Source organism: Lepidochelys olivacea, assembly GCF_965140295.1.
Source record: "Lepidochelys olivacea isolate rLepOli2 genome assembly, chromosome: 4".
In the NCBI taxonomy this organism is placed as follows: domain Eukaryota; kingdom Metazoa; phylum Chordata; order Testudines; family Cheloniidae; genus Lepidochelys; species Lepidochelys olivacea.
In genome coordinates, this window is record NC_140414.1 from 81,383,238 (window position 1) to 81,396,717 (window position 13,480).

General features: G+C 38.9%; 1 protein-coding gene across 2 annotated transcripts in view; it reads right to left on the reverse strand.

The window, feature by feature from the left end:
• Positions 1–3,422: 3,422 nt before the first annotated feature.
• Positions 3,423–13,480, reverse strand: part of VEGFC (vascular endothelial growth factor C) — a 145,023-nt gene continuing 134,965 nt past the window's right edge. For both annotated transcript variants that reach the window (XM_084626201.1, XM_084626200.1), the window contains exons 5-7: positions 9,695–9,804; positions 9,062–9,395; positions 3,423–3,897 (exon numbers count right to left, since the gene is read on the reverse strand). In XM_084626201.1, the coding sequence (XP_084482327.1) occupies positions 3,783–3,897; positions 9,062–9,395; positions 9,695–9,804 (559 nt within the window). In that variant the 3' untranslated portion in view covers positions 3,423–3,782. The remainder of the gene's footprint in view (positions 3,898–9,061; positions 9,396–9,694; positions 9,805–13,480) is intronic.

Below are 13,480 nucleotides of genomic sequence, written 5' to 3' on the forward strand. Positions count from 1 at the left end.
GGAGTATTGTGGCACCTTGGACACTAACAAATTTATTTGAGCATAAGCTTTCGTGATTTACAGCTCACTTCATGATTCAATGTTGATAAATGCAAAATAATGCCCCTTGGAAAACAATCCCAACTATACATACAAAATGATAGGACCTAAATTAGCTGTTACCACTGAAGAACAATCTTGGAATCATTGTGGATAGTTCTCTAAAAACCATCTGCTCAGTATGCAGCAGCAGTCAAAAAAAGCTAACAGTGTTAGGGACCATTGGGAAAGGGATAGCGAATATGACAGAAAATATCATAATGCCCACATCTTGAATACTACATGCAGTTCTCGTTGTCCCATCTCAGAAAAGACACAGGGAGGGGCAACAAAAATTAAGGCTATAGAACAGCTTCCGTATGAGGAGAGATTTTAAAAAGACTGGGACTGGTTCACCTTGGAAAAGAGATGACTAAGGGGGATATAATAGAGGGCTATAAAATCATGAATGGCATGGAGAAACTGAAAAAGGAAATATTATTTACTCCTTCACATAACAGAAGAACCAGGGTTCACCCAACGAAATTAATAGGCAGGAGGTTTAAAACAAACAAAAGGAATTCACACAATGCACAGTCAACCTGTGGAACTCGGTGCCAGGGGATGTTGTGAAGACCAATACTATTACAGGGTTCAAAAAAGAATTAGATAAGTTCATGGAGGATAGGTGCATCAATGGCTACTAGCCAAGATGGTCAGGGATACAACCACATGCTCCGGATCCCTAGCCTCTACTGCCAGAAGCTGGGAGTGGCCAACATGGCATGGATCACTTGATGATTGCCTGTTTTGTTCATTCCCCCTGAAGCACTTGGCATTGGCCACTGTTGGAAGACAGGATATTGGGCTAGCTGGACCATTAATCTGATCCAGTATGGCTGTGCTTGTTTTCTTCTTATGCCTGAATTTGTTAGGAGACGTTCCTGATTTCATGGTGTCAACACCTTATGTAGGTTTCCTCCAATCCCCTTGCTGCTCACAGTTCTGAACAAAATTAAACAGAATGAGGCGAGAGTTATCTTAGTAGCACCAACATGATCCAGATAGTTCCTGTTCCCTCTGTTACATCAGCAATCTGTCTGCTCGCCCTGCCATTGATCTGTTGACTAAGGACAGAGGCATGACTCACCATCCCAAACACCTGTCTGGTGTTTGGATAATGTGAGAGCTAGAAGGAGCACGATCACATGGAGTACAGTCCATCCTAACGTGGATCAGGAAGGACATGCCTAGAAAATGCTAGAGTGCCAAGTGAAAGCGCTATGTCATATGATTCAAACAACACCAGCCAGCCAGAATTGATGCAAGCAGGAATCCATGCCATATTAGAGTGCATCTTATTGCTGAAGACCTCCGGTCTATCCCCCAGTTCCATCCACGTTTGTCTTGTGGCTATCAATGTCATCCATCCTCCAGTAGACAACACTACCATATTTACACACCTGGTCTCAGCACAATTTCTATAGGGTCTTATCTGTGTGTTTTCCATTGGTATCTCATTTAACAACATCATGGGATCTCAACTTAGTGCTGTCAACCTTTAATGAATCCCCCTTTTGAGCCTCTAGCCTATTGTTCCTTATCCCACCTGTGAATGAAAGTCACATTCTTGGTAGCTGTACTTCTGGCCAAAAGAATCGGAGTGTTGGGAGGTCTCATGGCAGATCCACCATATACTGTCTTTCATCATGATAAAGTGTCCTTGAGGCTCAACCCTAAGTTCATTCTGAAGGTTGTCTTTGGGTTCTGTTTGAATCAGGTCATTCATCTTCCTGCGTTTTATCCAAAAAAATCACATAACAGCAGACAAGAATTTAAGCTGTACTTGGTTAGATGTATGAAGAGCACTGACTTTCTATCTAGACAAGGCTAAACTGTTCAGACGGTCTCCCAAACTTTCACTTTAATGAAAGGTAATGCTGTTTCTACCCAAAGACTGTCCAAAATGGACCTCAGGATGCATAACCAAATAAGGTTTCAGTTCCTGTGGGGACACATTCAAAAAGAGTCCAGAGAACATCTGTGGCTGTGCTCAATAATTTCTCCATCCTGGCTATCTGCAAAGATGCAACATAAGGTTCTATAAACACCTTCAGTCAGCTCTATACATGAGTACAAGCATCTGCTTCAGATGCTGCTGTGGGTACTCCAAGCACCCAACTCCTGACTGAAATTATTGCTTAGAAGTCACCAGAAGTGGAATTTGCATAAGAACAAACACCTAAAGAAAGAAGTTGCTTACCTTGTAGAGTAACTTGAGTTGTCCATATGTATATTCATATGTACATACCTGCCCTACTTTCCCCTGCTCAGAGACCCTTTTTCAAAGTTAAGTGGTAGAGAAGGAACTGGAGTGGCAGTTGACCACGAGCACCCTTTATACCCTCACTAGGGAGCATGAGGTAGGGTAGGGCCTCATATGCAAGCTAGCAGGTGCTACTAGTGAAAACTTCCCTATCTCAGACATATTGAGTGCATGCACAACTGGAAGTGGAAATGAAATGATTCCTTGATTACTATTAGACAATCTCATTCATATTTTTATTCTGTCCAATTTAAAAGCTTACCTCTTTTTCTAGAGTTTGTAGATGTTAGACTGGAGACTCTCCATGTAAAAATACTCTGTAACAATTGTTTGTACAGAGATTATCTTGTAAATCCAGACTGGCTTGTTGGAAGTCTTTTCTGGTGCCCAGTGGAAAGAAAAATACATTATTTTCTCTTAAAAGCATCTGGCATACAAGATACTTTAGATCACAATCATTTGACTTACCATATGAAATAGTAAAACATCAAATAATTTAAAACTATTTTGTTTTGAATTTTAGGGCACAATCTTTACAACTAAATAAAATAGCATAATTCATATTTCCATATGTAAATATGTTTAGTTAGATTTTAATTATTTATTATACCTGCATGAACACTTACCATATAAAATATTTTGAATATATATCGGCATGCATGTATGTGACTATTAATAGCTGCTGCTCTCCTTTGAACAAGCTTTGTTCCTGTGCAATAGAGAGAACTCATAATAGTTTTTATGAAATATCTCCCATGCTTAGCTAGTTTGTCTAAATAGTAAAATATTATTGGACATAGATGTTGTAAATATAACTTTTTTTTTAATAGCTCAGCCTAGATATTTTAACCAGATACAAAAAGTTCACTGCTGTCTCACTTATACTTACTTTCATAAAATCACTTATTTTTATTGGATAGGAATTCTAGCTCTGGATTTCCAGAAACTATTTTAAGAACCACCATTCATGTTGTTGAGCTGTGGTTGGTTTGTACAGACTGGGTCATAAAATAATCAATTGAACATTCTCACCAGTATATAATACAATTTTCATTTTATTTAAACATATTTTGCATGATATAAAAATATTGATCACAGTGAGCTTTAACAATTGTTACTGCTATAAACAGGAATGCTGCACAATGTTTTTAGTGGCAATAAATTATATAGTCATTATCTCTTTTTAAAAAAATCACAAGGAGGAAAACCAAGGCTGTTTGGTCATTGGCAGAAAAACAAGTCCTTAGTGAGTTCTTTACACAACATGAGCCCCATTATTGTCTACATGTGCTTTCCATATTTCTTGGGGGGAAAAAGCACAATGTGTCTGTCTCTGTGACTCCCACAGGATCTCTGGTGCACAGTTAATTCCAATGTTAACACAGTTGTTTTTTTAATGGAAAAATGTACACCAAAATGGCAAGGAGTGCTTTCTTCACTAATTAATAAGCGGTCTTTTCCAATATGTGGGTACGCAGCGGCACACTTCTTCACTATAATAAAATCCAGGCTCACAGCGTTTCGTTCTAACTGTACATGGTGGTCTGTAGCAACTGGAGGAAGGAAAAAAAAAAGTTGTTGGTAAAAGGGGGCAGGCACATAAATCAAAGCGAAATATACGTCTGACTGTGTACACTTACGCTGCACTTATGCTAGAGAACACTATAAAGATGTATTTTATTGGAGATAGGCCTGAGTATTACGTATGTGCATGAATATTCCTCCTCTTCCATTGCTCTGAACTAACTTGCAATGAAAAATCAAATAAATGGGGTTACGAATACTGCTGAGGTGACTCTGTGGTTTTATTCAAATGAATAATATTCATTAATACTCTTTTGAAATACTTACCCAGCTCTAATTACGTTCTAAGCTAGCGTATACATTGGTATATTATTCTGGCAAATACTTCTAACATTTTTTTCTAGTAGGCAACCCTGTTTAGTATGCCACTACTGAATGTCTCCTAGCTTGAGCCAGCATTCCCTAACGAGCTGATGTTACAGGCCAGAATGCTTTACTTTTTTCTGTATATTTACCAGCCATTTGCGTAATAGAAAAAGATGGATTTTTCTATACCATGACCCTGATCCTGCGCTGAGAACAGCACAGGGGAAACCCGTATACTTCCACAGATCCCCAGTGGGTTCAGTGGGAGTCTGTTTGCTGAATTGCACCATGTGATTTTTATTGTAGGATCCAGGCCCATATGTACATGGTAAATTTTAAAGAAGAAGAAAGGGTACCAATAACAATATTACTAACTGAAATAACTTTAATGCAAATAGATCATTAAATGACAGATTACATCTATAAACAAGATGTTCCTCATTAGTGCATATTTGCTTGTACAAGGAGTCGTACAAAGCTAATTCCTTGGCTTCCTAATTCCTTGGCTGCTCTCCCCCCACCTCATTTTTTTTAACAGCTTGACCTAAAATAACCTTACAATAACAATGCCAAATAACCTCTGGTGTGTAATGGAGACAAAGTACTAGTCTGTGGCTTTTTCAGACATTGGCAGCGACTCAAGAGAGAAAAGTATATGTTTCAAGTTTCAACAGTTATATTTTAAACTTGTCTTTAAATAATGTGTCTCTGTTTTATGAAACATACTGGTATAATGATGTTCTATTGTAATAATTCTTGCTATATATTTCTGTTTACAGATACTACACAATATAGTATTGAGGTACTTTTAATATTCTCTTCCCCAGGCAATTTTTTCTGTTTTTAGACTATGCATACTCTAATTATCATTGCAGATGGTTTAGCACATTGCATGCTTATTTTTGCCACTTTACAGTAATGTGTTTATAAAATGAGATCTTGGATTACAGTTACATTAATGCAAGCCAATTAATTACACCAATGAACACGAATACGAAGAAATCAGTAAAGAATGAGGAAGACACAGCAGTAATGGTAGTTATTGACTCGCCATATCTTGTTCAGAGCTTTCAGTGTAATTTGTTACAGTGGTCTAATTCATTAGCATGTTTTATGTAATGCCGAGGTTTGTGTTCTATCATGTCACTTAGCTCTAGAGTTTGTCCTATCTCGGATAAATTTAACAACTTTCATGGAATTTCTCTTAAAGATCAAGTTGATCCTTTTGCCTAATGCTAAACATTTCGTAAAATATATAACACCTGCAGTTTGGGGTGGGGGTGCTAGTGTTGGAAAGGTGTTGAGGATGCTGAAGCAAGAAAGAGGCAGAGTCCCTAACCAAAATAATGTGGGTATTTGATAGAAATGCACCTATCCTCCTGTATGCCATCACTGAAGGGTGTAACACGATCTGTGCCAGCCCCCCCCCAAAAAAACAGGAGTAAGTTTGGACTGGGAAAATTAATTTTCTGTGGATACAAAAATGGGGGTGGAGTGGATGTAGAATTTGTTTCTGAGCTGCATGTTACAATGATGTTTTGTGCTTCTATAGTACCTTTCATTTAAAGATTTCAAAGCGTTTGTCTAAATTCCCCCTAGAAGGCCATACCATCTGAGGCACTGATCTTTAAGGCAAAGCCAAAAACCTTAGCTATTTGGATAATTTCCCAGGATGCCTAACCCTAGCAAAGCAGTTGGATAACAAATAAAAAAAATAGTAGATAAGGGCTGTCACACAGGCTGGATACTGCTGTCTGTATGCTTTCATGTGGCCCACAGATCTCCCTGCCCTCAATCTGACATTAGGCCTGGTCTACACTTAAAAGTTAGGCCAACACAGCTATGTCAGTCGGTCACATGCTCAATAGAGTCTTGCCAAAACAGAACAACTAAAATCTCAGAAGATTCTGTCCTCATGGAGCATGTTTGGTCCTTTTACTACTTATCAATGTGCTGCCATCCCCACAGAGTGACCAGGCCTGCTCCAGCCTACATTTTACAAGGGCAAAACCAGACTTTCCCTGTAAATGCTGCTTCCAGCTTCTCTGAGCTGGGGGCTTGGGCCTAGGGTGTGGAATTAAGAGAAGGAAGCGCAACTCTCCTGTACCCAGGCAGCATGGAGGAGGAGGCGGCAGTCTAGTTGAAGTGCAGAGGGGTCCCAAAGCTGAAGCGGGGGAAGGGAAAGGAGTAAATTGGGACAAGGAATCCATTGTGACTGGAGAGGGGGAGGTAGGCTGGGACTGAGTTGGCAAGGAGTTGGGAGCTGGGAGTTGAGGCTGCAAATAGGACTCATTGGGCAAAGAGGCAGATTAGGAACTGGGAGCTTGTGGGGACACTGAGAGCTGGGAAGGGAAACACTGGGAGTCAGTTGGCTGGGGTAACACTGAGATTGGGTGAGGGGAAGGAAGACAGATGTGTCAAGGAGTGGTGAGGTGTAGCGGGGAGAACTGGGACTGACAGGACAAAGACTGGGCCAGGGAGGGGAGGTGGGGAAAGAAATGTCAGGTGAGGAGCCAGGAGTGAGGAACTGGGACTGGCTGGGCAAGGCCCCTAAGACTGCAGATGTGGAGGGAGAGGGACTGGTAATTGGGACTCTGACAGTGTGGGGATATTACCTCCCCCTCCTCTCCTTTCAGAAATGTTGTGAAGATAAATTGTTTATGAAGCAGTAGGATACTATAGAGAAGAACACCATAGACAAGCACATGAGGAAGTGAATAACTGTTTTCAGAGCAGGGTTTGAATGGTGTGCAGTAAATAAGGCACTAGACCAAACACTGAACAATGAGGAGAAAACAAAATATTGAATAGCTTCTCATGAATTGAGCACCAGTGGACTGAAGAAGGCAGGAGTCCTCTGAAAAATACAGTATATGACTCTACAATTAAAGACCGTATCATAATGCACATGCACAAGGGGGTTACACAGGCAAACTTAATTCTGGCATTTCCTAACTTTTGAGTGCTTGACTTTGCAACCTTAATATTCTGTTAATGTTGTTTTCTGGTGCATAACACCACTAAAGAGGCACATTCTGTGGTTGGAGAAGATCACTAAATGTGTCTCTTACCAGTGAACTTTATTCCTGTGGTGCATGGACCAAAACTCAAAGTGTAATTTGCACTGCACCCCAGAAGGAATTTAAACTAGACACTGATGACCTCTTTGTAGCCCCCATCCTTCAAGGTGCCAAATGCCTGGTGGTAATTGCCCTTATTTCCTATTAAGTCAGGTACGAGGAGTGGCCAGGAGCTGTTGCTGAACATACAATGGAGGGAGGAGAGATGTACTATGTGAGCTGTATTTTGATATAGTTTGTCTATATTTGATTGTGTGTCTTGTCATTTTAGATATTAAAATCTTTAGGGCAGGATCCATATTCTATTCTATGTCCATCAGTCCTGTCTGGGGCCCTTTAGGTGCTGCCAGAATATTTATAAATAAATTAAAATGTTTATTTTGTAACCATTTCAATGGTTTTAGGTAATTGAACAAATATGTATCTCATACTATAAATATTTACTATTATTACTACTATCAATGAACTCAGTGATCTTGTTTCTCCAAGCAGTATTGTCTGCTTAGCTTTACTTAAAAAACAAGACTTCACTGTTTTCAACATTGCAGAATTAATAGTGTTTCAGCAAAGCAGCCAAACAAGATATGATAGTGACAGGTGCCTTATGTATACATATAATAATTACCTCAACAAAATTATGTGACAGATTACTGCATTTTAAATTCATACTGATGGTGTAGGAAGCAGAAGAAAAACTGATTTTCAGAATTGTGAAATATTTCCAAATTGAGTGGCTTCGATTACACTGCTAGCTATGAGAAACATCTTGTATGCAATATGAACATTATCAAACTTAGTCTGCTTGCTGACCAGAATCCCATTTTAAAGGATAATTTGGACAGTTAGTTTGGATATTGGCTAGTGAAAAGTACACTGGGATTTTTAAGAACCACAAATAGTCTAGAATTTGGTTTTATACTATGTCTCAGCCAAAAGACCTACTAAAAGAGTGTAAATTTATGTTAGGTTTCAGAGTAGCAGCTGTGTTAGTCTGTATCTGTAAAAAGAAAAGGAGGACTTGTGGCACCTTAGAAACTAACAAATTTATTAGAGCATAAGCTTTCGTGAGCTACAGCTCACTTCATCAAATGCATACAGTAGAAAATATAGTGGGGAGATTTTATATACACAGAGAACATGAAACAATGGCTGTTACCATGCACACTGTAACAAGAGTGATCAGGAAAGGTGAGCTATTACCAGCAGGAGAGCTGGGGGGGGAAGGGGGCACCTTTTGTAGTGCTAATCAAGGTAGGCCATTTCCAGCACTTTACAAGAACAGTAGGAGGGGAAATAGTTTTACTTTGTGTAATGACACATCCCCTCCCAGTCTTTATTCAAGCCTAAATTAATTTGTATCCAGTTTGCAAATTAATTCCAATTCAGCAGGCTCTCCTTGGAGTCTGTTTTTGAAGTTTTTTTGTTGAAGAATTGCCACTTTTAGGTCTGTAATCAAGTGACCAAAGAGATTGAAGTGTTCTCCTACTGGTTTTTGAATGTTCTAATTCTTGATGTCTGATTTGTGTTGTTTTCCTCGACCTGAAATCACAGTGACTATCTATAGGATCCAAGAACCTCAGTGTGGTTTTCAAATACTCATTAAGCCTCAGACTGTCCTTTTACAGATAGGCAAATCATAAAGCTCTTGGTCATAAAGTAATCCCATGGCAAAGGTAACCCAACATTTTTAGTCTCTGTCCAGTGCTATAACAATTAGATTACAGAGTCTTTTAGTCATTTAACTCACCTGCATGTCTGGTGATGAAACCTTTTTCCTTTTAAGAAGCATTTATTTGGAGATTCTATACATTCACAGATACATTTTGCAGAATTTAGTGGCTGATATTTAGGGCAGGTTCTTTTACATACACACTGGCACTTATCTTCATCAAATTCTTTGTTGGGACCACAAGAACTAGGCAAAAGTTTGTTTTTACATGTACACTGGCACGATGTTCTATCTAATTCTTTTTGGGGTCCACAGCTTGAAGGCCGTACACCCCCTTTGCAGACACATTGACAGGTTTCTTCGTCAAGCTCTTTGTTAGGTCCACAGATATCATGGAATTCATCAGCAGTGTCTAGGAATACAGCAAACATTAAAAAATCTGAATCCACACATTACTAAAAATGGAGAACCCATCTGTGTATTTCACATTTTTTTTTATTAAGGAATTATGATTAATCCAATTTTAAAATGGTGAAAATATAATCCCACCCTGAGGATGCATTTTACTTATCTAAAATGCCATTCTGTAAACAACCAATTATAAAGAATTAAAAAGATTCAAACTGTTTAATTTTCATGGTGTATTGTTTTCTTTTTCTGTAAATCAGCACAGAACAACTACATTTAATCCTATAACACATAACTGCTTACCAGTATCTCCATGATGGGAAGAGAAACTGAAGTCATGCTGCACCAGACATCTGCAAATCTGATTATTCCAGATAAGATTCTTTGGACAAGTTTTGTTTGCCACGTGACACCTATGGATGAAATACACTGTTTGCTTATTGCCATAAGACTACAAAAGATAAGTAACTTTATGTATTGATAACAGGCATTCTCCTGTTAGAAAGGTAACCGTTGAAAGCTTTGATTTCATTCACATTGTCACCAGCATATTGCGCTGTATAGGTTATTTTCTGTTCAGTATCTGAAAAATGGATGATAAAACATACTGGGTTTTGTGATCCTATTTCATCTAAGCATGTATATACTACTACACATACATTATGATTTAGTGCACTACACATAATAAAAATGTCATGATACTCTGCTTCATTAAAGGGCTGCCAATTGGGAAGACAGGTTCAAGGACAAGTAGTTTGACTCATTTAAAGCATTATAGGTATTAAGAGAGAAAGGTGTGAGTAATTAGCACTGGAATGACTGATTAAAAGTTTTCAGCAAGTCCAGTCCAGCTCTGTCTTTTTAACATGTTCAGAATTCATTTAATCCTAATTGAATTTGGAAATGTTTTTCCATTTTGGAAAACTTCCTTGAATTGAAATCCAATCCTGAACTGAAAATACAAGACTATTTGTGATATTTTTGTTAAGTCTAGTTTTCTAAAGAAATTAGAGATGTAAGTCAGAAAATGATGGTTCAATTTGGGAACTGGGCCTCTTCAAAATGTAAAAGAGAATATTTTAAAATATTTGAGAATGAAAAACTTTTTCTTGGTTTCCTGAACAACTGGCTGCAAAATTGAACTGGAATATTTCACATTCAGTACTTGTCATTAGACCACTAAAGATAAAACAAAGCTCATTCAGCATTTGCTAACAGCTGATATGATCAGAATAGCACAGCTTTTTAAGGAGGCAAAAATGTCAGTGGAGCACTTACAAGCTATAAGATAAGGCAGCACTTCTACCGTTACTCAACAGAAAGACCACTTCTGTAGGGAAGCCATAGATAGACGGGAAAAAAAATTCCGACCACTTTTTACAAAGAGTTGGTCTCTCTGCATAGAAGACTATTATGATCTTATGGCAAAACAAAAGCAAAAGTATCTGATCTACTGACAAAAAAGATTTGAACATGTTATTGTCAGAGAATCCAAACTGTGGGATTATATACACAAATGGTCATATTCTAATATATTTAGCTTGGGTACACACACCCACACTGGCATAGTAGTGCAGATGTGGGGACATGGGCTTCAGTGGAGGTGAGTGACATGAATACAGACCCAGGGTCCTCAGCATGCATGGACAGCCCATGCCACTGCATCTATGCTATTTAGTAGCTATGTCTGCCTGAGCTACAACCATACCTCAATTACAGTGCAGACATGCCCACTGAAAGAATGCCTAAGCTCTGAAAAAATCACAGTATGAAGAAAAATGCAGCCTACAGCATTGTTTTTCACAAAAAGTGTCCTGAACTAAGTGGCAATTATGACACAATATGACCCAAATTAGCTAAAGAAAGGTTTATATTTGGGGATGAATATCTTGAGAACAGCTTGTTATGTTGAAACAGTCAATATAAAGAAAGACTTAGGAGATGAGAGGATAAGTCTCTAAATAAGAATGAGGTTTGGGAAGGTGTCACCGAATATAAAAACCTATCGCTATTAGTGTATTGTTGACTATAAATTCCTCCCAAAAAAGCATCTTAATGGTTTCCTGTATAAAATCCCAAAAGGAATCAGGTTCCAGTTCTTGATTATCCATACATGCTCAGGAGCTGCATTTAGCACATCTTGTTGGACACAGGGATGTGTGAACAAAGGTTGAAGCTTCAAGTTGCACCAACTTGTAACTAGCTCCTACGGATCACTGCAGCACATTATGTATATCCCTAGTATGTCCCCTATACTAGCTGAGGTTCCCCCCCACACACACACCAGAGAAATCCTCAGTCAACTGCTTAAGGAAGCTACAAGACCCCTTTGTGCAGGCTGGGATCTGCCCTAATTATCTTCCTTCCTCAACCCATTTAAGTATGTTTATAGATACGGATAGTACTCCCAGTGTAATTCTGGTCATGGTTCTGACTCTCAAATGTCTATTACTCCTTATGTAAAAGATAGCTACAATGAATGAGTTCTAATGATTCGCTGCTTGCAGAATGGAACACAGGTGTCATCAATTATAAAATACCATAGACGTTTTGCAACATAATACATGCTTGTTTTTAATTAGGCATATTGCTATTGAAAGATATTTAATACTTTGTGTATAAAGCAAATATTATGATGACTTTAGAGAGAAACATAACTTCAAAATCACAAGACCCTTCAAATAACCCTAACCCTAAGCAAGTCCTAAATCAATCAGTCTGATTCCCCTGCCCACCCCAATCTACCACTCACATCTCAGTCACCATTTTTACACCTAAAGACGACAGAGTTTCCCTTGGATGTCATCAGCGCTGCTCCTTAATAAACTGCAGAGATCAGTGATGTGAGACACTTCTGATGGTTCAGCAGATAGCCTCTGCCGCCCCCTCAAACATTTGTAGCCTGACCAAGAATGTGACAAAGGAAACAGAACCAGCCAGGCTCTCTGTCATGGTTGACTAAACTCTGCCAGTATGCCTGCCCCAAATACAGTCTACAATACAAAAACCTGATCACTGTCAACCACATAAAGTGATCTTCCCTTCTCCCCCAATTTCTCTGTCTTTGCGGATTTTCATAGGCACTCAGGGGTATAGTCTGGGCACCATCTTAGATTTGGGCCTCTCTCTACACCCCTATACAGGCTGTATCAACTATTTGCTGTTTCTACCTATATAATATTTGTAATATTCAAACTTTTCTAACTATGGAGCCTGCCAGGGCCTTTGTTCAGGCTCTCACCATCTCATCCCTCAAATATTTATCTCATTCTTTTTTACCTTGATGCCGACTACATTGTTCCTGCAAGCCCATTCAGAAATGCTGCGGCTAGGATCATCATCCTAGTTAAGCAATCCTAACACATCACCAGCCTCCAATGAGCTCATCCTCCTCACTGCACTGAACACAAACTCCTTGTCTTTGTCTTTAAGGCCTTCCATCATTTAGCACCACCCTATCCTGTCCACTAGTTTAGCAAGGTGTCAGTCCCCACCTTCACTTTGCCAATATTGCTTATCAGATGCTTGTATGCCTCTCCCTCAGGCACCTTTCTTCCATGTCCTCTCTCCCCCAAGTCATCCTCCCCAGCATGAGCAAAAACTCCCATCCAAATTAATAAAAATTGCTATCTCCTTTTTTCAATTGCTTTTTAAAACCCATTCCAAAGTTGTAGGGGCCAGGATTGCTGGATTAATCAGGAGAGCAATAAACTAATAACAAAAGGAGAGGATGAAAAGGGGAACTAATGACCATTCATTTGGAACAAAATCAGGATGCTGATAAAATTAATCAAGGCACCAAGAGAAGATGAAGGGTCCTAGCATGGGTGAATAGGTAATTAAGAATTCTTATTCTTAATAATGAATTCTTAATTACCTATCCACCCATGCTAGGATCCTCAGTAATTAGCAAGAGCAATTTAAATAGATTATTTATGAGCATAAATTCAACCTAGTGGTATCCCCCAGGGCTCTGTATTGGGGACCAATCCTATTCAACATATTCATAAATGATCTGGAAAAAGGGGTAAACAGTGAGGTGCCAAAATTTGAAGATGATACAAAACTACTAAAGATAGTTAAGTCCCA